Source organism: Mizuhopecten yessoensis, unplaced genomic scaffold, assembly GCF_002113885.1.
Source record: "Mizuhopecten yessoensis strain PY_sf001 unplaced genomic scaffold, ASM211388v2 scaffold3135, whole genome shotgun sequence".
NCBI lineage: Eukaryota > Metazoa > Mollusca > Bivalvia > Pectinida > Pectinidae > Mizuhopecten > Mizuhopecten yessoensis.
Genome location: NW_018404893.1, coordinates 360,329 through 387,061, shown reverse-complemented (window position 1 = coordinate 387,061; position 26,733 = coordinate 360,329). Strand labels below are relative to the sequence as shown.

General features: G+C 36.9%; 2 protein-coding genes across 3 annotated transcripts in view; one reads left to right on the top strand and one right to left on the bottom strand.

Moving 5' to 3' along the window:
* Positions 1 to 10,935: 10,935 nt before the first annotated feature.
* LOC110447026 lies at positions 10,936 to 15,933 on the top strand. Its single transcript, XM_021492428.1, has 5 exons — positions 10,936 to 11,301; positions 12,311 to 12,598; positions 13,049 to 13,306; positions 13,804 to 14,013; positions 15,587 to 15,933. The coding sequence occupies exons 1-5, from the start codon at positions 11,205 to 11,207 to the stop codon at positions 15,805 to 15,807; spliced, it is 1,074 nt and encodes a 357-aa protein (XP_021348103.1). The 5' UTR covers positions 10,936 to 11,204; the 3' UTR covers positions 15,808 to 15,933.
* Positions 15,934 to 20,303: 4,370 nt separating this feature from the next.
* LOC110447044 (ubiquitin-conjugating enzyme E2 T-like) overlaps positions 20,304 to 26,733 on the bottom strand; it is a 7,585-nt gene continuing 1,155 nt past the window's right edge. Inside the window, exons 2-6 of one of the 2 annotated variants that reach the window (XM_021492455.1) lie at positions 24,586 to 24,655; positions 24,005 to 24,110; positions 22,038 to 22,136; positions 21,743 to 21,838; positions 20,304 to 20,932 (exon numbers count right to left, since the gene is read on the bottom strand). In XM_021492455.1, coding sequence (XP_021348130.1) covers positions 20,795 to 20,932; positions 21,743 to 21,838; positions 22,038 to 22,136; positions 24,005 to 24,110; positions 24,586 to 24,655 — 509 coding nt within the window. In that variant the 3' untranslated portion in view covers positions 20,304 to 20,794. Of the gene's footprint in view, positions 20,936 to 21,742; positions 21,839 to 22,037; positions 22,137 to 24,004; positions 24,111 to 24,585; positions 24,656 to 26,733 lie in introns of both variants that reach the window. The other variant, XM_021492453.1, reaches the window with a different exon arrangement.

Genomic DNA, 26,733 nt, shown 5'->3' with positions numbered 1-26,733 from the left:
AACTAATGACAATATACACACGACTACAACTAATGACAATGTTCACACGACTACAACTAATGACAATGTACACACGACTAAAACTAATGACAATCTACACATGACTACAGCTAATGACAATGTACACACAACTACAACTAATGACAATATACACACGACCACAACTAATGATAATGTTCCCACGACTACAACAAATGACAATGCACATAAGACTACACCTAATGATAATGTATACATGCCTGCAACAAATGACAATGTACACATGACTACACCTAATCACAATATACACACGACCACAACTAATGATAATGTTCCCACGACTGCAACAAATGACAATGCACATACGACTACAACAAATGACAATGCACATACGACTACAACAAATGACAATGCACATACGACTACACCTAATGATAATGTATACATGACTGCAACAAATGACAATGTACACATGACTACACCTAATGACAATATACACACGACCACAACTAATGACAATGTTCCCACGACTACAACAAATAACAATGCACATACGACTACAGCTAATGACAATGCACACACGACTAAAACTAATGTCAATGTACAAATGACTACAGCTAATGACAATGTACACACGACTCCAACTGATGACAATGTACACATGACTGCAACTAATGGTAATGTTCCCACGACTACAACAAATGACAATGCACATGCGACTACAGCTAATGACAATGTACACACGACTACACCTAATGACAATGGACACATGACTGCAACAAATGACAATGTACACATGACTACACCTAGTGACAATATACACACGACCACAACTAATGATAATGTTCCCACGACTGCAACAAATGACAATGCACATACGACTACAACAAATGACAATGCACACACGGCTACAGCTAATGACGATGTTCACACGACTACATCTTATGACAATGTACACACGACTATAACTAATGACAATGTACAAATGACTACAGCTAATGACAATGTACACACGACTACAACTGATGACAATGTACACATGACTGCAACTAATAATAATGTTCCCACGACTACAACAAATGACAATGCACATACGACTACAACAAATGACAATGCATACACGACTACAACTAATGAAAATGTACACACGACTAAAACTAATGACAATGTTCACATGACTACAGCTAATGACAATGTACACACAACTACAACTAATGACAATATACACACGACTACAACTAATGATAATGTTCCTACGACTACAACAAATGACAATGTACACACGACTACAACAAATGACAATGCACATACGACTACACCTAATGATAATGTACACACGACTACAACAAATGACAATGTTCCCACGACTACAACAAATGACAATGCACATACGACTACCACTAATGACAATGTTCTCATGGTCACAACTAATGACAATGTACACACGACTGCAACTAATGACAATGCACAAACGACTACCACTAATGACAATGTTCTCATGGCCACAACTAATTACAATGTACACACGACTACCACTAATGACAATGTTCTCATGGTCACAACTAATGACAATGTACACACGACTGCAACTAATGACAATGTTCTCATGGTCACAACTAATGACAATGTACACACGACTGCAACTAATGACAATGCACATACGATTACAACAAATGACAATGCACACACGACTACCACTAATGACAATGTTCTCATGGTCACAACTAATGACAATGTACACACGACTGCATCTAATGACAATGTTCTCATGGTCACAACTAATGACAATGTACACACGACTGCAACTAATGACAATGCACATACGACTACAACAAATGACAATGCACATAGGACTACACCTAATGACAATGTTCACAAGACTACAGTTAATGGCAATGTACACATGACTGCAACTAATGACTATGCACATACGATTACAACAAATGACAATGCACACACGACTACCACTAATGACAATGTTCTCATGGCCTCAACTAATGACAATGTACACACGACTAAAACTAATGACAATGCACATACGACTACAACAAATGACAATGTACACATGACTACAACAAATGATAATGTTCCCACGACTACAACAAATGACAATGTACACACGACTACAACAAATGAAAATGTACACACGACTACAACTAATGACAATGTTCACATGACTACAACTAATGACAATGTACACACGGCTACAACAAATGACAATGCACATAGGACTACACCTAATGACAATGTTCGCACGACTACAGCTAATGACAATGTACACATGGCCACAACTAATGACAATGTACACATGACTGCAATTACTGACAATGTACACACGACTACAACTAATGGCAATGTTCACATTACTACAACTAATGACAATGTACACACGGCTACAACAAATGACAATGCACATACGACTAAAACAAATGACAATTTAAACCGGACTAAAACTAATGACAATTTTCACACGACTACAGCTAATGACAATGTTCATACGACTACAGCTAATGACAATGTACACATGACTGCAACTAATGACAATGCACATACGACTACAGCTAATGACAATGTACACACGACTACACCTGATGACAATGTTCACATGGCAACAACTAATGACAATGTACACATGACTGCAACTAATGATAATATTCCCACGACTACGACAAATGACAATGCACATACGACTACACCTAATGACAATGTTCACACGACTACAGTTAATGACAATGTACACATGACTGCAACTAATGACAATGTACACATGACTGCAATGACTGACAATGTACACACGACTACAACTAATCACAATTTAAACCGGACTAAAACTAATGACAATTTTCACACGACTACAGCTAATGACAATGTTCATACAGCTACAGCTAATGACAATGAACACATGGCCACAACTAATGACAATGTACCCATGAATGCAATTACTGACAATGTACACACGACTACAACTAATCACAATTTAAACCGGACTAAAACTAATGACAATTTTCACACGACTACAGCTAATGACAATGTTTACACGACTACAGCTAATGAAAATGTTCATACGGCTACAGCTAATGACAATGAACACATGGCCACAACTAATGACAATGTACCCATGAATGCAATTACTGACAATGTACACACGACTACAACTAATGACAATGTACATACGACTACAACTAATTATATTGTAGACACGACGTCAACTGATAATGATGTCCTCACCACTGCAACTTATAGCGGAGTACACACGACTTCAACAAGTGACAATGTACAAACGACTACAACTGATGATAATGTCCTCACGACTTCAACTTATCAAACTATACAGGTGACTACAACTGGTGAAAATGTACACACGACTGCAATTGATGATAATATACACATAACTCCAACTGGTGACAATATACACACGACTTCAATTGATGATACTTTACACATGACTACAACTGATGACAATGTAAAAATGACTACAACTGATGACCATGTACACAACCCTACAACTGATGATAATGTGCTCTTGACTACAAATGCTGACAATGTTTATGCGACTACAACTGATAATGATGTCCTTACATCTACAACTCATGACAATGTACACTTGACTAAAAATAATGACAATGTTCACACGACTACAGCTGCTAAAGATGTCCTCACGACTACACCTAATGACGTTGTACACACGACTACAACTAATAATAATATACAAATGACTACAACCGTTGACAATGTAAAAATGACTACAACTAATGACCATGTACACACTCCTACAACTGATAATAATGTACACTTGACAATAAATGCTGACAATGTTTACACGACTACAACTGAAAATGATGACATAACGACTATAACAAATGCTTATATACAAATGACTACAACTCATGGCAATGTACAGACGACTGCAACAAATGACAATGTACAAATGACTGAAACTGATAATAATGTCTGTACGACTTCAACCACTGACAATGTACACACGACTGCAATTGATGATAATTTACACATGACTGCAATTGATGATAATATACACATGACTACAACTGATGATAATGTACACACGACCACAACTGTTGATAATGTACACATAACTACAACTGATGATAATGTCCTCACGACTTCAACTTATCAAAATATACACGTGACTACAACTGGTGAAAATGTACACACGACTACAATTGATGATAATATACACATGACTACAACTGATGCTAATGTACACTTGACTACAAATGCTGACAATGTTTACACGACTACAACTAAAAATGATGACATCACGACTACAACTAAGGCCAATAAACAAAGAACTACCAATCATGGCAAAGTACAGACGATCGCAACTAATGACAATTTACACACTCCTACAACTGATGATAATGTACTCTTGACTACAAATAATGACAATGTTCACACGACTACAACTGATATTGATGTCCTCACATCTACAACTCATGACAATGTACACTTGCCTACAAATAATGACTATGTTCACACGACTACAACTCATAAAGACATCCTCACGACTCCAAATAATGACGATGTACACACGACTACAACTAATGACAATGTACACACGACTACAGATAATGACAATGTATACACGAGTACAGTTAATGCCAATGTTCACATGGCCACAACTAATGACAATGTACACATTCCTGCAACTAATGACAATATACACACGACTACAACTAATGACAATGTTCACATGACTACAGATAATGACAATGTATACACGAGTACAGCTAATGCCAATGTTCACATGGCCACAACTAATGACAATGTACACATGACTGCAACTAATGACAATGTACACACGACTGCAACTAATGACAATGTACACACAACTACAGCTAATGACAATGTACAGACGACTACAACTAATAATAATGTTCACACGACTACACCTAATGACAATGTTCACACGACTACAACTAATGACAATGTTCACATGACTACAGATAATGACAATGTATACACGAGTACAGCTAATGCCAATGTTCACATGGCCACAACTAATGACAATGTACACACGACTACACCTAATGACAATGTTAACATGGCAACAACTAATGACAATGTACACATGACTGCAACTAATGATAATGTTCCCACGACTACGACAAATGACAATGCACATACGACTACACCTAATGACAATGTTCACAAGACTACAGTTAATGACAATGTACACATGACTGCAACTAATGACAATGTACACATGACTACAGCTGATGACAATGTACACATAGCCACAACTAACGACAATGTACACATGACTGCAATTATTGACAATGTACACACGACTACAACTAATGACAATTTAAACCCGACTAAAACTAAGGACAATTTTCACACGACTACAGCTAATGACAATGTTCATACGACTACAGCTAATGACAATGTTCATACGGCTACAGCTAATGACAATGAACACATGGCCACAACTAATGACAATGTACACATGACTGCAATTACTGACAATGTACACACGACTTCAACTCATGACAATGTACACTTTACAAATAATGACTATGTTCACACGACTACAACTTATAAAGACATCCTCACGACTACAACTAATGACGATGTACACACGACTACAACTAATGACAATGTTCATACGACTACACCTAATGACAATGTTCATACGACTACAGCTAATGACAATATACACATGGGCACAACTAATGACAATGTACACATGAATACAACTAATAATAATGTTCACACGACTACAAATAATTACAATGCACACACGACTACAACTTATAATAATGTTCACGCGACTAAAACTAATGACAATGTACACACGACTACAACTAATGACAATGTTCACATGACTACAGATAATGACAATGTATACACGAGTACAGCTAATGCCAATGTTCACATGGCCACAACTAATGACAATGTACACATGCCTGCAACTAATGACAATATACACACGACTACACCTAATGACAATGTTCACACGACAACAACTAATGACAATGTTCACACCACAACAATAAATGCCAATGTTCACACAACTACAGCTAATGACAATGTAGACATGACTGCAACTAATGACAATGTACACACGACTGCAACTAATGACAATGTACAAACGACTACATCTAATGACAATGTACGCACGACTACAACTAATAATAATGTTTCCACGACAACCACTAGTGACAATGTACACATGACTACAGCTAATGACAATGTTCCCACGACTAAAACAAATGACAATGCACATACGACTACAACAAATGACAATGCACACACGACTACCACTAATGACAATGTTCACACGACAACAACTAATGACAATGTTCACACCACAACAACAAATGCCAATGTTCCCACAACTACAGCTAATGACAATGTACACATGACTGCAACTTATGACAATGTACACACGACTGCAACTAATGACAATGTACACACGACTACAGATAATGACAATGTACACACGAGTACAGCTAATGCCAATGTTCACATGGCCACAACTAATGACAATGTACACATGACTGCAACTTATGACAATGTACACATGACTGCAACTTATGACATTGTACACACGACTGCAACTAATGACAATGTACACACGACTAAAACTAATGTCAATGTACAAATGACTACAGCTAATGACAATGTACACACGACTAAGACTGATGACTATTTACACACGACTACAACTAATGACAATGTGCATACGACTACAGCTAATGACGATGTTCACACGACTACATCTAATGATAATGTACATACGACTACAGCTAATGACAATGTACACACGACTAAAACTAATGACAATGTACAAATGATTACAGCTAATGACAATGTACACACGACTACAACTGATGACAATGTACACATGACTACAACTAATAATAATGTTCCCACGACTACAACAAATGACAATGCACATACGACAACAACAAATGACAATGCACATACGACTACACCTAATGACAATGTTCTCATGGCCACAACTAATGACAATGTACACATGACTGCAACTAATGATTATGTTCCCACGACTACAACAAATGACAATGCACATACGACTACACCTAATGACAATGCACATAGGACTACACCTAATGACAATGTACACACGACTACAACTGATATGGCCACAACTAATGACAATGTACACACGACTACAACTTATGACAATGTACACGTGACTACAGCTAATGACAATATACACACGACTACACCTAATGACAATGTTCTCATGCCCACAACTAATGAAAATGTACACATGACTGCAACTAATGACAATGTACACACGACTACAGCTACAGACAATGTGCACACGACTACAGATAATGACAATTTATACACGAGTACAGCTAATGCCAATGTTCACATGGCCACAACTAATGACAATAAACACATGCCTGCAACTAATGACAATATACACACGACTACAACTAATGACAATGTTCACACGACAACAACTAATGACAATGTTCACACCACAACAACAAATGCCAATGTTCACACAACTACAGCTATTGGCAATGTACACATGACTGCAACTAATGACAATGTACACACGACTGCAACTAATTACAATGTACACACGACTACAACTAATGACAATGTACGCACGACTTCAACTAATAATAATGTTCACACGACTACCACTAATGACAATGTACACATGATTGCAACTAATGACAATGTAGACACTATTACAACTAATGACAATGTACGCACGACTACAACTAATAATAATGTTCACACGACTACAACTAATGACAATGTTCACACGACTACAGCTAGAGACAATGTACACATGACTGGAACTAATGACAATGCACATACGTCTACAACTAATGACAATGTTCACACTACTAAAACTAATGACAATGTACACATGACTGCAACTAATGACAATGTACACATGAGTACAGCTAATGACAATGTACACACGACTCCAACAGATGAAAATGTACACACGACTACAACTGATGACAATGCACATACGACTACAACTAATGACAATGTTCATACGACTACAGCTAATGAGGATGTTCACACGACTACATCTAATGATAATGTACAAATGACTACAGCTAATGACAATGTACACACGACTACAACTGATGACAATGTACACATGACTACAACTAATAATAATGTTCCCACGACTACAACAAATGACAATGCACATACGAATACACCTAATGACAATGTTCTCATGGCCACAACTAATGACAATGTACACATGACTGCAACTAATGATAATGTTCCTACGACTTCAACAAATGACAATGCACATACGACTACACCTAATGACAATGCACATAGGACTACACCTAATGACAATGTACACACGACTACAGCTAATGACAATGTACACACGACTACACCTAATGACAATGACAATGCACATACGACAGCAGCTAATGACAATGTATACATGACTGCAACTAATGACAATGCACATACGACTACATCTAATGACAATGTACACACGAATACAGTTAATGACAATGTACACATGACTGCAACTTATGACAATGTACACACGACTACAGTTAATGACAATGTACAAACGAGTACATCTAATGACAATGTACGCACGACTTCACCTAATGACAATGTACACACGACTACAACTAATGACAATGTACACACGAATACAATTAATGACAATGTACACATGACTACAACTAATGACAATGCACATACGACTACAACTAATAATAATGTTCACACGACTACCACTAATGACAATGTACACATGACTACAGCTAATAACAATGTTCCCACGACTAAAACAAATTACAATGCACATACGACTACAACAAATGACAATGCACACACGACTACCACTAATGACAATGTACACACGACTACAACTAATAATAATGTTCACACGACTACACCTTATGACAATGTTCACACGGCTACAGTTAATGACAATGTACACATGACTGCAACTAATGACAATGTACACATGACTACAGCTAATGACAATGTACACATGACTGCAATTACTGACAATGTACACACGACTACAACTAATGACAATTTAAACCCGACTAAAACTAATGAGAATTTTCACACGACTACAGCTAATGACAATGTTCACACGACTACAGTTAATGACAATGTTCACACGACTACAGCTAATGACAATGTACACACGACTGCAACTAATGACAAAGTACACACGACTACAGATAATGACAATGTATACACGAGTACAGCTAATGCAAATGTTCACATGGCCACAACTAATGACAATGTACACATGCCTGCAACTAATGACAATATACACACGACTACAGCTAATGACAATGTTCACACGACAACAACTAATGACAATGTTCACACCACAACAACAAATGACAATGTTCACACAACTACTGCTATTGACAATGTACACATGACTGCAACTAATGACAATGTTCACACGACTACATCTAATGATAATGTACATACGACTACAGCTAATGACAATGGACACACGACTAGAACTAATGACAATGTACAAATGACTACAGCTAATGACAATGTACACACGACTACAACTGATGACAATGTACACATGACTACAACTATTAATAATGTTCCCTCGACTACACCTAATGACAATGCACATAGGACTACACCTAATGACAATGTACACACGACTACAACTAATGACAATGTACACACAACTGCAACTAATGATAATGTGCACACGACTGCAGATAATGACAATGTATACACGAGTACAGCTAATGCCAATGTTCACATGGCCACAACTAATGACAATGTACTCATGTCTGCAACTAATGACAATATACACACGACTACAACTAATGACAATGTTCACACGACTACAACTTATGACAATATACACAAAACTACAACTAATGACAATACACACAAGACAACAACTAATGACAATATACACACAACTACAACTAATGACAATATAACTAATGCCAATGTTCACACAACTACAGCTAATGACAATGTACACATGACTGCAACTAATGACAATGTTCACACGACTACAGCTAATAACAATGTACACATGACTGCAACTAATGACAATGCACATACGTCTACGACTAATGACAATGTTCACACGACTACCACTGATGATAATGTACACATTACTACAGCTGATGATACTGTACACACGACTACAACTAATGACAATGTACACGTGACTACAGCTAATGACAATATACACACTAGTACACCTAATGACAATGTTCACACGACTAAAACTAATGACAATGTACACTACACCTAATGACAATGTACACACGACTACAACTAATGACAATGTTCACGCGACTAAAACTAATGACAATGTACACATGAAAACAACTAATGATTATGCTATTACGACTACTACTAATGACAATGTGCAAATGACTACTACTGATGATAATGTCTTCACGACTACACCAAATAACAATGCACATACGACTACAGCTAATGACAATGTTCACACGACTACCACTGATGATAATGTACACATGACTACAGCTGATGATACTGTACACACGACTACAACTAATGATAATGTACACATGACTACAACTGAAGATAATGCTATCACGACTACAACTGATGACGATGTACACATGATTACAACTAATGACAATATACACATGACTACAACTGATGATAATGTTCACATGACTACAACTGATGAAAATGCCATCACGACTACAACTGATGGCGATGTACACACGACTACAACTAATTACAACGTATACAAGACAACAAATGATGATAATGTTTTCATGACTACAACTGATGACGATGTACACATGTCTACAACTGATGATAATAATGCACACTCGACTGATGAAAATTTATTTACGACTCTTACTGATGATGCTTCCTCATACGCGACATTACCAGATAATCTATCTACAACAGCAGGAAGTCCATTAGACACGACATTATCAGATCATCTTACTACCACACTCACAACAGGCGGTCCGCCATATACGACATCATCACGTAGAAACACTGACACAACAGTAAGCGTCCCATCAGAAACAACATTACCAAATGGTCTAACTACAACCTCGAGTAATCAGTCAGACACCACACCATCGCGCGCTGTTTCTGCTACGACGGAACAGATTCCACCAGACGCGACATTAATAGACGATAGTACTACCACTATCACGTTATCAGATGGTATTATCACTTCAACAGACCGTACTGAAGACAGGACACTGTCATATACTGTCAATAGCATGTCGCGAGATTCTACGACTCAGTCTACATCGCCAGGGATATCTTTACACCCATATATGACCACCAATATTCCCTCAAAGCCAGCATCTCCAGCAGGTCAGTTCATTATGTAGACACATTTTATATAGAAGTTTAAATGAATTTCTACTTCATGTAAGTTTGACGAAATTAGTCGAGAAGGATTTCGTTTTCGGGAGCTAAACATTTCATATTTTCACATCGTTCTTGAAATCCATCAAGTGTAACGAAAATGCCCTTAATGTAAAATAACTATTTAAAAATTGATAAATGCATGTCAAATTGACATTTATGTCTTTTGATCTCTGAATACATAAAATTATTTAGATATACAAAAATAGGAAGGTCACTGCGTCTACAATGTATATTCTGCTTCAGAGGCATTCATGACAGTTATGCAATTATTGTTTTTACATTATCCGGATAATCGTGGTATCCGGACTCATTCGGTTTATCTGTATAGTCAGTATCCATAGTGTTCGGGCTATCTAGCTTTCTGTGTTGTCAGATTGATTTCTTAGCGTACGGATTATCGGGGCTCCTAAGTATAATCAGATTCCGTAGTCTACAGTCTCTCTCTAGGTTCATCAATATAATCAGAAGGGACTGACGGAGGTCCTTTTCAAGTTATATATTGTAATGTACAGAATAACCTTGTTTCCCCCAGTATAGCCAAATGTTGTAATATCTAAAGCAATAGGGTTTCCCTGTATGGTCAGATAACGCGGTGTCCGTGTTAGTTAGGTACCTTTAGTAAAGCGAGACATCCTGGTGTCCGGACTGTGGAGGTTTCTCGATATAGTTATTTATTCATTTCCACTGCAAGTTGCTCTCTAAGTATCTCCAGAAAGAATTGCGTTCATAGAGCTATATGGATGCACTTTAATCAGCATCATTTTGAAGCTCCTCCTCCCGTCCCGAGTAATGTGAGACAACCGTTAGAAGCAAACATTTGGTGATGTTAAGCTATTCCAGAAATCCCGCTTGCACTAACGACACAGACACGTCAATATCGTTCACGCCAGTATGAACATTGAAAAGAAAATCTTAAATATATATATATATGTTTGTGTTGTTTCGTTTCTAGGTGGGGAAGTATTACTCTGCGAGAGTGAAACAAAAACCATCAGCTGTACGTTACCGTTTGTGATCAATATTATAGAAGCATGGTACGGCCGAAATGACACTGCCACGTGTAATGCAACCGGAACATCAATGATGTGTCATTATGACGTCAAAATGACGTATACTGTGATGAACAACACTTGTCAGGATAGAAGTACCTGCTTATTGTCAGCAGCCCCTGCCATATTTGGAAATTCTTGTGTTGGCAAACATGCATACCTAATGGTTAACTACGAGTGTGTTATTAAAGGTAATAAAATTGTATTTCATCATCTTGACAAGCGTGAACACATTTTTGAGTTGAGTGTGTCATCATATTAGGCAGGATCGGTCTGTGGCGCAGTGGATAGCGCACTTGCCTTTCACCAAGGCGACCGGGGTTCGATCCACCGATCGGACGTGCAAAGGAATGGGGCCACCTGCCCGAGCACGTGGGTTTTCTCCGGGTACTCCGGTTTCCTCCGACATTAAGACCCCCTCGCTAACATCCGGGCCAACAAGAGTGATTAATATATGTTAAAATAACTTGTTTCATAATTGTTGTAAAATAAACAAAGTTTATATATATATTTAATAGTTCTCAATTTCTATAAGTAAGGAAATAAATATCGTTATAACGTTCGTTTACATGAATTATTACCTACCTTTTTATTTACCAATATGACCTGTCTCTAACATTACATGTTGTCTATTGACACAGGGTCTGATGTTCAACAGACACCACCTGTCCAGCAAAGCTTCGTCGCCAGTTACACAAACATCAACATGTCGTCGGAGATAATATGGAGGGTGCACGTGCCGCACGCGGGCTTATGTGGTTTACGTTGTAAGACTGACAACAAGTGCTTGTCTTTCGCGTTTGACCCGAAGCAGCAGATATGTCAAGGTCACAGAACAAGCCTTCTAAACGAGGTTAAAGGTCAAGGTCATCCAGAAAACAAAATGCTCTATTTTGAATGTAAGTGATAGAACGGTCTAGCCATAACAAGAGTATGATATGAATGTATAATTTGGCATGCTGAAAGATTGATATTGTATATAATTTTACATGTTTAAACATTCAATTGTGTTGACTTTTATGATACTGGTATATTTACCTTACACCTTTAACTGAGTATATCTTAGTTTAAATGAAATATTAGATAATTATTAAGTTTAAACTTTCTTTTGTAATTTCACTTAAACTTTATTATTTATTGCATGCGTACAATTTTCAAATAGTGCATAATCATTCTTATAATTCAAAGGATTTAGAAATAAGTGTTAAACATTGGCTTAGATTAATGTGTTTAAAATTTGATGTGCACATGTATATACATTTTATTTGATTTGTAAGACATATATATAGTTTTATTATTTTATTTTGTTTTTCAAGAAGTAGACTACTAAATGAGAACGTTATTGCCAGAAAATTTAAAACGGTGTTCAAACGCAAAGACAAAATCTCTATTGCAGTGAAATGGTGTGGGGGAGGAGGGTTCCTGTTTGACGTCACTGGTGTGTGTTACGCTGTGTATGGTGTTCGCCACACCCCAGCTAACTGTCAGAAAGAATGCTCTCAGCATGGCTCCGGGGATGGAAAGGTGGTGGGAGGTTTACTGGTGCTGGACACTCCAGAAAAACTACAGAATATTTGGTTGAAGACACGTCCGGATTCCTGGTTAGGTAAGTACCTAAGTACACCACGTCGTCATACTGTCACGTAGTCCCATTAAGTAATAACTAGCCCAGGACGGATATTTCAGACAAACATTATAAAATGGGTCTCCCCATTTGTACTTCACGATACTATATACATTTTCATTTAAACAATAACTGGTTGTCTGGATGTAATTATTGTTGATATAATTACAAGTGGCCTCTGCCAAATTCCATACAAAAATAGGGTTTTATGGTAGATTTGCCAGAGGCCACTTGTAATTATATCAACAATAATTACATCCAGACAATCAGGTATTTTTTATATTTACATATTTTTCTTTTTTACGACATATTCCTACAAAAACCATTTGCCCTGCCTCAAAATACATTTCAGGCGGCCATTTTGTTTGTTTACATATTCCTACACCTGATACAGGCAGTTGTAATTATAGTCGAGCAGTTGTAATTATAGCCTATATAATTTCACTTGTCCTCTAACACTGTTGTAATGGGACGGCGCGGGGGCAAATGTAAATATATTGAAATGACATTGAGCTATATAGCGTATTTTAAAAATGTCTACTCATAAACACCAGACAGGTCGATCGAAGGTCTTATTCAGGCGATACATATGCCATTGGTGATGAGTCGTGCATTGCCATCAAACAAGTGTGTAAATGTATTTTATTGAAGCATGGTACACCTTCTCCTATAATACAGAAATGTACACATTGTCTTGTGACCGCTAGCTAGTACTACAAGGTATCACTCAGAAGTCTTACACACTTTCCCATCAGAGTGAGAGGGTTTGAAATTTTTAACTGCTTTCTAAAGTGACTTTGAACGTTGCCTGTAAAACGCCCGAGTTGAAATCATGCTGTAAGAATCTTAGTTGCGAATACCTACAAAAATATTCATTTTCTAACATTATCTTTTCCATTTGTTTTCTTTTTCGCATTGAATACAACATGACGTTGTTGCATCCATTAAGAAAGAGGAAATCCGGAGAACAATGGGCCTAACGGACAATTTTTTTCTAATTAGATACTTGTTTCAGTGTCACATGGCAAGCTTTTACTTAAATTTTTGTGACCTTTGGCCATGGAAGGTTTCTGCAAACTTTCATTGAAATTGGTTCAGGAGTTTTGGAGAAGAAGTCGAAAATGTAAACGTCTTAGATTAAAATCATAATTTATCTGGATTATATAGTTTCTGAAATCTGAAGAATACGAAAGCATATGCATCAGGAAAGTATAGCGTGTAATAAAAAAAGTCAACATCGACGTCAATTGAGAACTGTCGCCACTATCCCGCAAGCGATTAATTTCTCGTTTACGCAATCTGATTAAAATCAGCCATGTAACAGATGTTTTAATCAGATTGTCGTTTACGGAAAGTGGCGACGGTTCCCGTTTGCATCGAAGTCTTGATGATCAGGGCGGTATCGGATGTCAATGGCAAACGTTGGAGTCGTATTTCTCATTTTCTAGTTGCAACAAGATATCAGAATAACGGTTTGATATTTAACGGTATTAGTAAGACCATCCAATACAACATAACATAAATATTACATTAATTCAAATATTTTATATTGTAGAGCAAGAAAATGCGTTTATTGTTTCCGGGCGCAAGAATGGAGCTGGTACGTGGACATTCCTTGACGGGGCCGTCATACCGGACAATATGTGGGCCCCGGGAGTACTTGGGACCTACTCTGGAGATTGTGTGTCAGTGACACGTGACGGCCTTGTGCCAACCGACTGTGCTACCACTGGTTTCTTCATTTGTGAAAAAGTTTTAATAAAACCAAAAACATAACGAGTAAAGAGCGTGCAGCATGCATGCAATGACGTTAATGCTTCTATGCTTCCACTTCCGATTTTATCGTATTCTGCATACCTATTGTTATTTTTTCTAAAAAAAATAATATTTCTAATAAAATCAAAGAACCATAGTATGAGCTTTATACCTTACCACAGAACTGCCGTACCCAAGATGGTTGATATTATACGCGAAAAGACATGAATCCAGTACGAAGAACAGGAACATGTGTGAAAACTGCAACTGAGCTCCTCCTCAATTCTCCTTAAAGAATTAACAATGGGATACCGTGCAGACTACTTAATCGATACAGAAGGTCCCCACCAATCTCAGAGCTCACGGTCAACATGGACGAGAAGGTCACCAATATCAGAGCTCACGATCAAAATGGACGAGAAGGTCAACAATCTCAGAGCTCGCGGTCAACATGGACGAGAAGGTCACCAATCTCAGAGCTCGCGGTCAACATGGACGAGAAGGGCACCAATCTCAGAGCTCACGATCAACATGGACGAGAAGGTCAACAATCTCAGAGCTCACGGTCAACATGGACGAGAAGGCCACCAATCTCAGAGCTCGCGGTCAACATGGACGATAAGGTCACCAATCTCAGAGCTCACGGTCAACATGGACGAGAAGGTCGCCAATCTCAGAGCTCGCGGTCAACATGGACGATAAGGTCACCAATCTCAGAGCTCACGATCAACATGGACGAGAAGGTCACCAATCTCAGAGCTCACGGTCAACATGGACGAGAAGGTCACCAATCTCAGAGCTCACGATCAACATGGACGAGAAGGTCAACAATCTCAGAGCTCGCGGTGAACATGGACGAGAAGGTCACCAATCTCAGAGCTCACGGTCAACATGGACGAGAAGGTCACCAATCTCAGAGCTCACGATCAACATGGACGAGAAGGTCACCAATATCAGAGCTCACGATCAACATGGACGAGAAGGTCACCAATATCAGAGCTCACGGTCAACATGGACGAGAAGGTCACCAATCTCAGAGCTTGCGGTCAACTTGGACGAGAAGGTCACCTATCTCAGAGCTCGCGGTCAGCATGGACGAGAAGGTCACCAATCTCAGAGCTCACGGTCAACATGGACGAGAAGGTAACCAATCTCAGAGCTCGCGGTCAAAATGGACGAGAAGGTCACCAATCTCAGAGCTCACGGTCAACATGGACGATTTGTTTTCTATTTTTAGATAAAAAAAATAAGCCACGGAGTAAATTAACTCCAACAATTTGTAAGTTTTTTCCACACAGAATGTTGTGTATCAAAGGCCTTCTGAAGTCCCAGTGAAACCATTCTGGTCTAGTCCTTTAGCTGTTTGCGACTTTATGTGATCAACTGGCTGACAGAGAATGGGGACTTTTGATGGCCGACTAGTTCGTATAACAAAGTGTTGGGTTTTAGGAAGCTTACATATTACCATACTTCAGGTACAAAAATACCCCAAACATTTCTTCGAGTTGCTCTAAACTCCAACCCTTATGGTTTTGTTTTCACTAACCCGGTTCTTGCTTCCCGAACATGACATTTCTTTGGATATATCTAACGTCAATGTACCAAAAACGGGACACTTTCTAGAGAAATATCTACGTATGTACTTTATACCAGACTATCAATTCCAAAAATGTTTATTAATTTTTCCACAATAGCTACCATCCACTTTTCTTTTCTACTGCAATTAGTATTTCTGGCGCGTGTTTCAAGAATAAGAACGCGAAATACTATCGGGGTCATGTATGCAATTGAACATGTGTTACTGTATCCTGAAAGAGACACTTTGGTATTTTGGCTAATTTGGGAGATACACGATCAATATCAGCAAAAAAATATACATATTTCAATTTATTTTTAGAGTCAAAAGAAGTTCTGATTAAATTTCTTCTCCAAAGGACCGTTAGTTTTGATAAGATGGACTTTTGAAAATGATGTTCAAATAAATAGCGTTGCATGGCACGTAAATCACGAAAATGTAGTTTTGGTAATTATTCTTACCTTTAAATTGTTCTTGTAACGATAATCATCAGCCAAAAGTTAAATTGTCATAAAATCATCATAAAGTATCATTCTTTACATTGCAGGACAGTTTTACAAGTATCCCGTTTCGGGTACAGTGTTTTAGATTTGCGTGGCAGATGCTGTCTAAAAAGAAAACGCTTACTCCCACACTGATCGTATTGTCCTTTTACTTGTTTAAGGATCTCCGTGTTAATACATTTAAAAAAAAATCTTTTACCGTAGATTATTGATTTTGAAGTCGAATCATGCTTTTGTTAACACTTGGATTACCCTTTCTAGTATAAAGACTAGTTTTACTTTTGGCAATTTCTTAATACGCTGAGATTGAGCTATTGATCAAACATTTAATTGGCACTTTTATAAAAGGAGAACATTCTTTAGAAAGAGGAAAGTTGCAAGCTCAAGTTGCACAATTCGTTTAAAACTTATTTTCAAATGAAATACAACCTTTTTGATGTCTGAGGATTTCTTTATAGATACAATTCGTTTACCGACTTAGATTTGGCATCAAATATGCTTTTTGCACGGGGAACATTCCCCTCAAGGTTACATGGTGAAAATAATGAGTCCGTCATGGCAGTTTTCCTTTTCAATTTTTATGACAACATTTGCATTAGAATGTCTCTTTTTGATATTCAAAACGTTTTGAACTGTTTCCGAAGACGTTATGGATTGTTCTTTTTCTCTTCGAAAAATTACTGTTGTGCTTTCTATATTTGTTTTTGAATTTTATTTATCTTACTGATTTTTTCCTATCTTTATAATTTAACAGATCAGCGTTAGTGTATTTCTAAGCAGTACCGATTTTCATAAATTGTAGTATCTGCAATGTTTAGGCTACTTCGGACTTCCGTCACCTTTCTTTGCTCATAGTGGACCGCTAGTCTTGAAAGCGTATTTTCTTGATATATTTATCGTATTATATTTTACTTCCATCCACAGGATTCGTTCTTTTTTGAAGTTTTTGAATTCTTCATCCTCTCAGGATTCCCTAATGTTTGAGGAGTAGACATGGTCGCTAACAAAGGCCCGTCTTTCCGCAGTTGTTTTTGGATGTCCTTATCAAACTTGCAGCGGCTCTCTTCTTTCGGAACCCCCTTACCTTCATCAGAGACAATGTATTTTTCTAGGATTATCCTTGTGGTACTTTTCTCGGGATTTATCATGTAATCTCTCATTTCTGAACTGCAATCTGGAGCTCCATATATTACCGTTTAAGTAAAATACAATCTCCCCGGATAAACCATAGAACAGGTCCAACGATAGGGAATTCGTTTAAACAGAACAGTTAACTCTACGTGTAACCCAAATGAGCAAGTGAAAAAGAATCTTTATTTGTTTTACAACAATTACAAAGATATTTCAACTTATATCAATCACTCTGGTAGCGCACGGGCAGGTCTTAATGAGGGAAGAAAGTAAACCCTCGTGATCGGGCAGGTTGACCCCATGCAATTTCACATCTGATCGGGGAACTGAACCCCAGCCGTCTTATTGAAAGGCGAGTGTGCTAGTCACTGCACCACCTTGTGATCAAGTACCCGAAACATATATCCCTGGATCGGCCGATAAAAGACCAATCTCACAGCTGCTTGATGGTAAACCCAAAAATGTTGACTTCAACTTGAGCGGGCTGCTCATACCAGCTCTCAAAGAAATCCTCAGCAGAACGAACTCGAAATGGCTGGCCTGGTTGTGGGAGCAATACATAGAGGATATGTTTCTGAACAAATAACCAATTTCACGATTCAAGACGGCTTCGGATATTTTGATGAACATGTATTTACTTAATAAGCTGGGCTCTTTAAATAGTCCAGATTTATATACCACCTCTTGTAACGCATCATTTATAAGTCCCATCAAAGAGCGTAACATTATACTCGTACTCCGTAAAAATTGTGTTAATATGCATAAATGTTGACCAAATACCGTAAAGGTCACAGACCATTTTGAAATATTCCGATTTTGCCTCTTAATAACCTCCTTATTTGGTTTTTAATTAATGAAAGGAATCTTTCACAATCTTCTTCAAGTATTCTAGCTAGCACATTCTAATTATAATCAAACTATTCACAAATGATACCCGTAAGCCACTGTGGACTATTTCCCACTTTGACTTGCCATACCGTTAAGGATAATATCAGCTAAAACAACATAATCTTCTAAGAGTCTACCAGGCCAATTTGTATCAAATATTTTCAAAATGATCCTCCTTTGGCTGGTACCAAGTGCTGTTACTTTATAAAACGATTCATTATCCAAGATATTATTCAAAGCTTCTGATTGACTGTAGAATTTTCAAATTCAGTCCTATCATGTCTATTTCAATAAACTTCAATGATTCAACTTTAACAAAATAGTTTTCACATGACTTAACCAAATGATGCTCTTCTTCTAGAAATCCCAGATGGCGACCGTGGTCTATGATACTCTAGTATACTGAATGAAACTAAAACTTCTATCAGTATCTTTCAAATGTTTTAATGTACAATATATCATTTGGAAGAGAAAAACTATTGCTTGTTGCTTATGAAATCAATCAATAACAATATCTTATTGTACACCAGTGTTGAACTTTCACATTTTGCTATACATGAACTTGTACAAATATATGACCATCATCTAATGAAGTTTTATTGAAGATTGATAAACAGGTACAACATAAACACCTAATGCTGGCGTTCTTTTGTCAAAGTTTGATACACCTGTAAACAATCAAGACTAAGCACTAGTGCTGTAATGGCGAAGTCAATGCTGACATCTCGCTGCACGCTATTCTCCAAGGCTTTGGTCTCTACCAACTTGACTGCATCAGCATTTACTGTGTGGTTCATGTTTCAAAAATTAACCAGGACCAGGAACCAGGAATTGTTTATGCAATAAGCCAAAATATGTTTCTTTGATCAGAACCACACCTCCTTGCACATGAACTGGCGATTAAACTTGATCAGCTCCTGGGTTTTTTGTTCGTAATGTCTGTTACAGGCAGATGTCTCTTCTGAACTGCACTAGACAGTTCAGATTTTTCTTTCACTGTTTTAAGTGTATTTTCCTGTCCCACCTTCATGTCAACAGGTTTCGTTAGCTGCTGGAAAATAATGATCTGTATCAATCAACGACATGCTTCAAACATTTGAAAGCAAACGTAACAGAGAGACTAAAATGTACCAATATCAGAAACTGAAGTGATAAACACCAACGAGTATTTAAACACTACAGTGCATTCAGTTTAGAAGAATCTTACACAAAATCGTTAATTAAGCATTCACATTTAATTTAGTGTAGAAGAATCATACACAAAATCGTTAATTAAGCATTCACATTTCATGATTATATTCTTCATTTTTTTTAAAAGATTCAAAGGATCATAACATCTGAACCGAATAAGGTTTAATACATAAATATATATATACACTATGTACCATAAATGTATTTCCTAGGCTCCTATAGCCCGAGTTTCCTGTGGCCCTGACACCAGACGTAGACATTTCGACAGATACATGTACATGTAGATGTCTGGTGTGGGACCAGACATATTTATCTGTCAAAATGTGAACCAGAAATCTATCTGTCAAAATATCTAAGGCTGGTGTAAGGGCCAGAGGAAACTCAGGCTGAGTCTCCTAACCACAGATAAGCACCTCTAGATCTGTTCTCACCGAAAATGTTAATGAAATGTAGGGTGATTTGTAAATTTTCTTGAAATGTTTTATTTTTTATATTCAAAAACTGGTTACCAGATCTAGGAGGATACAGGGAGTACTATGACTAACTACTCCCACAGCGTTAGAGGTTTACACAGCGAGATACTTTTGACAGGTGTCGCGTAACGCAGTTGGCAAAATCATATTCGACAGAAAAAAGGCCTCTTATGATATAGGAGAATATGACTAACCTGCTGTGGTGTCGTGAGGTCTGGCATAGCGTGTTGCTTTGTCGACTCCCTGGCATGTTGTAGGTACAAAACCTTGTTGTATTTGAACTCATTAGACTGAAAATATAATACAATAAGTATTTTACACCACATATATACATAATATTATTGTATAACAAATCTTCAAAATCAAATTTGACTCCTTTCTTTTATGTGCTAGATTGGCAGTCAACAGCAAATGCACCACTTGGGTTTACTTCTTGAGTTGACATTATTATTATTAAAAAAAACTACAATTACAATATTATTTACTTACAATTTCTGTCATGAGTGGGTCCTCTGGGTTAGGTTCTGCCATCAAAAGCTGTATGGAAGTGAGGACAGTACTGACATTCAGACAGGGCTTCCATGCTCCCTGAAACGGTGAATCCCATTTCAGTAGATCACTCCTCAATATACACTGTGACCTTCGAATTCACCATCACTAATTAGTTGGACTGTTTCAATAACATCTAATAATCTATTTTATCAAGAGGAGACACGCATCTATGAATTATCTTCGCTAGTCAAGGGTTAGGAGCTGGTACAATCTAGTCTACCTACTCCTCAAAAGGTAGCTAGATTGTACAGGATCGTAACCCTTGGCTAGCAAAGATGTCTAGGATTTTTTGGCTTGTTTGTGTTTTACGTCGTATTAACAGCTATGGTCATTTAAGAACGTGCCAGAATTTGATGGAGGAAAGGCCGAGTTCCGGAGAAAAACCACCGACCGACGGCCAGTATCTGGCCACTGCCCCACGTAGGTCTGGAACCCATGACCCAGCTGTGGTGGAGGGCTAGTGGTAGCAGAATGTCAGACGCTTAACCATTTGACCACCCCAGCCCTATGATGACTATATTATGAATCAGAGCATTAAACAATGGCCTGGTGATAAACTACAGAATCTATATTAGCTTTTTATGTCCACATACCAAACACTTGAAATTAAGTTAAATATCTATTATACCAAATAGAGATATTTCTTTAACAAAAATTTATAATCATCCATTTATAATTAGTTATTATCTTTATTAATTAAGTTCTACATTTGAAGTGTAAAGCCATAAATCATAAAGTTGAACCTAAGGCTGTCATAATATATTGGAAAACCAGTATATCTCAATACTTGCAGAAAAAATAATGCATAGTAATACAAAAACAGAATTTTGCTCTTGGTAATTTTTAAAAGGTTATTTAAATGTAAATGATGTTTTTTTTTAATGCTGATATATATATATTAACCATATAAAAGGCAATAACTCGGGGAAGGAATCTGACGAAACTTCATCAACGATCGATTGGGTCAATGAAAATCGAAAATCTGTTATAAGATCCATTTAGTCTAGGATTCAGTTTGACGATGTTTCGATGATACTTTCTTCTGAAATGAAGCACAATTTTCAGACAAGGTATTCAGATTGATATGTATGGCCTGTGCCCCGCTTTGACCATCAATGCACATATCAACCTTCAACCTTTTGTTTATGGAGATGCTGACAAAGTCAATGGACCATGAAAGGTGTAGGCCGCAACCAGCATTTTATGCATGGGTTAAGATGTTTTTACCTAAGATGCATCTATGGTCCAAGTTTGGTTGGTTTAGCGCTTACACTTTCAGTGAAACTAAGTTAAACGTGAAAACTTAATGTTGATTCCGCTGTCGACAGAAAAGCAACATCTTAGTCTCACTTCTGCTACTTTGTCTCACCTTTAACGGTTTAAAAGTTATGGCCCGGACAAGATATTCCTGAAAACTTTGCACTTATTTTACCTTTGACCTTGAGGTCAAGGTTACAGTGACTTGAGGACAGTGCACTGTACATCGTCTATATGGGTTATGCAGATATACTGCAAGTTTTATCAGGATAACTTTAACTAAGCACTATTTTGACCTTATTATTTCTAATTGTATAAGTTCTAATTGTAATGGGGAGGACCATTACAGAAATCCTCAAAACTGACCCCATAGTTGCAAATGATGCTTGGATAGAGTTTACTATGCCATCATATATACTTGCATATTAAGTTTAAGCAAAATTAGACACAGTGAGGGACCGTTGGCATCACCTTGGCAAATGGTTTAAAAGTTACAGCCCAGACAAGATGTTCCTGAAAAATTTGCATACATTTGAACTTTGACCTTGGGGTCAAGCTAGGTCACAATGACCTCATGACCTTCATACGAAAGGGAGACACAATAAGAGGCTAGAAGGACTGGCAGTCAGTCCATACCAGAACTTTACCTTGGGAGGCATTTTCAGGGTATCCAGACAGATACGTCCACCATTGTCAATGTTAGGGTGGTAGATGGGTGTTATAAACCGCACCTTTGGTGGCTCAAAAGGATACCTTAAAAAACAAAACTGTATCATATACAAGTATATATATACTTTAACAGCATTATGATGAAGATAGAAAATTATAATTTCACTGAATTAACACTTGCATCATACCAATATGACTGATCATGATGAACCAAAATGTTAATTAGAATCAAATGCAAAAAAAGAAAATGTCAGTATACACTGTATGTATACATTACAGAACATTATATATAATTATTTTCTATTTTACAAAGCATCAATAGTATTCTCTAAAATATGTTATACTCTACCTATATATATAGCTACAATGCAGAATTTGAACAACACAAAAAACTGCATTTTGCTCTAAAAAAATATTAGAGGATCTAATTAAGTACACCTGGCAATGATTTTGAATTTGGGGTAATCACTGAATTTGACTGGTGATCAAGAAGATCTAAAGCGAATTTTTCTTGGCAAAATTTATGTACACTACATGTATAAATTAAAGTACACTTTACCTTTCTGGGATTTGAATTTCAATTCGAAATATTCCATTTTCATAGGGAGTTCCTTCAACACCAAGAATTTCTGAAAAACATTAAGGCGCAGAATTATAAAACTTTTTGTTTAAATCATTAAACCGATATTGATTTATATAATTAATACATAATGAAGTTTGTTAGCCCCGTCTGGTGGAAAAGCCAGCTATAACCTGACTCTAAAAAATACTTTTTAACTCTATCTAAACCATAAAAAAAAAAAATCTGTATTACTGTTTAGCGGTTATATTTCGTGTTTTTTTTATTTTTTGCTATATTTGTGTTTCGACTAAAATTCGCAAATTCTAATATAAACATCAGCACAATATATAGCCAATCACTGACATTATGGAGAAGTGTCATAGTACTGTATCATCATATCGTCCTGACATGGTCAGGCAAAGCATTAATATTCAAGGTAGTAGCAGCTAAAACGCTAAAACTGTTTGTCCCATATTTAACAGTCTTAGTTCTCGGGACATCAAAAAGTCTATTGTACCTAAAAGAGCAAGATGTGGTTTCTCATGCTTGGATAAAATCTTGTCAAAAACATGGACTGGTCCCATTTAAAACCTTAGAAGTTTCTATGGCTACAAGTCTAAGCCTATTGATATGAAGGGTAGAAAAAGTGTCTCATAACTTGAGTTGAACTCTTGATACACAAATTTTCATGATTTAAAATGGATTTTTTCAAGCTTCTGGGAGTTTGATTTTGATAAAAAATGCCATACCAAAGGACAGAAATTTAGATTTGACAGGATAATGGCGTGATAAATGGCCCTGCGCCCCTCTAATTAGGTAAGTTAAATCTTTCGAGGCACTTACAAATGTAAGTACATTTATCTACCTAAGGAGGCATGCACAGTACCCGAATCGGATCACTTTTTGCAAAAATACTTCAATAAAGGTGTCAACAAATCAGTTTTAACAATGAATAGCCATGCACCATTTTTTGTCTATACAGATGATAAGTTTTTAAGTTCAAATAGCACAAAAAAACGTAATTCAAACTCAAATGTCAGTGTTTTGATTAGGTTTTAAAATAAAATGCTTTTTGTTATATTCAAATTCTAAAGGTCATCATAAAATGTTAATAAGCTAACAAAATAATATTCATTTGAAGTGTGAGATATTGCAAAATCTCAAATGTAAGATATTACAAAGTTCAAGCCTTGATCCGAATTGGGTCCTGAAATTCGCAATAACTGGAAACGCTGATTGGTGACTTCAGAGTGTTCTATAAATATATCAAGTGAGCTCCGGGTGCTAATTTTGTTTGTAAGAACACCAATAGATATTCTGTTTTTGATACAACCATAAATGAATATAATTCCTCTTAAGATTTTTCAATGAATGTCTCAATAAAATGATGGTTTGGTGATCTGATTTGGGTACGTAATGTCTCCTTAAATGCTTTTAAGAAAGAATCAGAAAGAATCTATAATAACTCCCAAAAGTTTGGTGGCCTCCTGATCACAATGAATTACAATATTGCCAATTAATGTTAAAATAGTTATATGCTCTTTATTTTCCAACTCACTGCAGCAATTGCACTGCCTGAAACTTGTCAGGGTTTTCTTCATCCTTCATTTTCTTTAAACCAATTTATTAAAATCTTGCTCTGTCTTTCTAAAATATTGATGACGGACATCTCACTATGGGTACTTGACAGTGTGTTGTCATCACCATAATTAAAAAGTTTGGCATCTTTTGGTAAAAGAATTATAGACCCATATCTATATTGCCCACTTTTTCAAAAATATTTGAGAAACATATTACAAACCATCTTTATAAATACTTAACGAAATATGACCTGTTACACACTTCACAGTCAGGTTTTAGGGCAAAACATTCATGTCAGACTGCTCTTGTCCACCTAATTGATAAATGGATTGACAGTATTGATAAAAATGAAATAGTAGGTACTATATTTATAGACTTAAATAAGGCTTTTGATTTAGTAGATCATAATATCCTTCTACACAAACTAAAGATTTTAAACATGACTTCATCAAGTCTGGATTGGTTCTCATCTTATCTACAAAACAGAGTCCAAACAGTTAGAGCAGGCAGCATATCTTCTTCTTTCCAGACAATCAAAGCTGGAGTACCGCAAGGATCCATACT

Coding starts and splice junctions, on each gene's coding strand:
- LOC110447026 (XM_021492428.1), top strand. CDS start 11,205: ATGTCGCGAGATTCTACGACTCAGTCTACATCGCCAGGGATATCTTTA. Junction 11,302..12,310: donor AAAGCCAGCATCTCCAGCAG/GTCAGTTCATTA, acceptor TTTCGTTTCTAG/GTGGGGAAGTATTACTCTGC. Junction 14,014..15,586: donor ACGTCCGGATTCCTGGTTAG/GTAAGTACCTAA, acceptor TTTATATTGTAG/AGCAAGAAAATGCGTTTATT.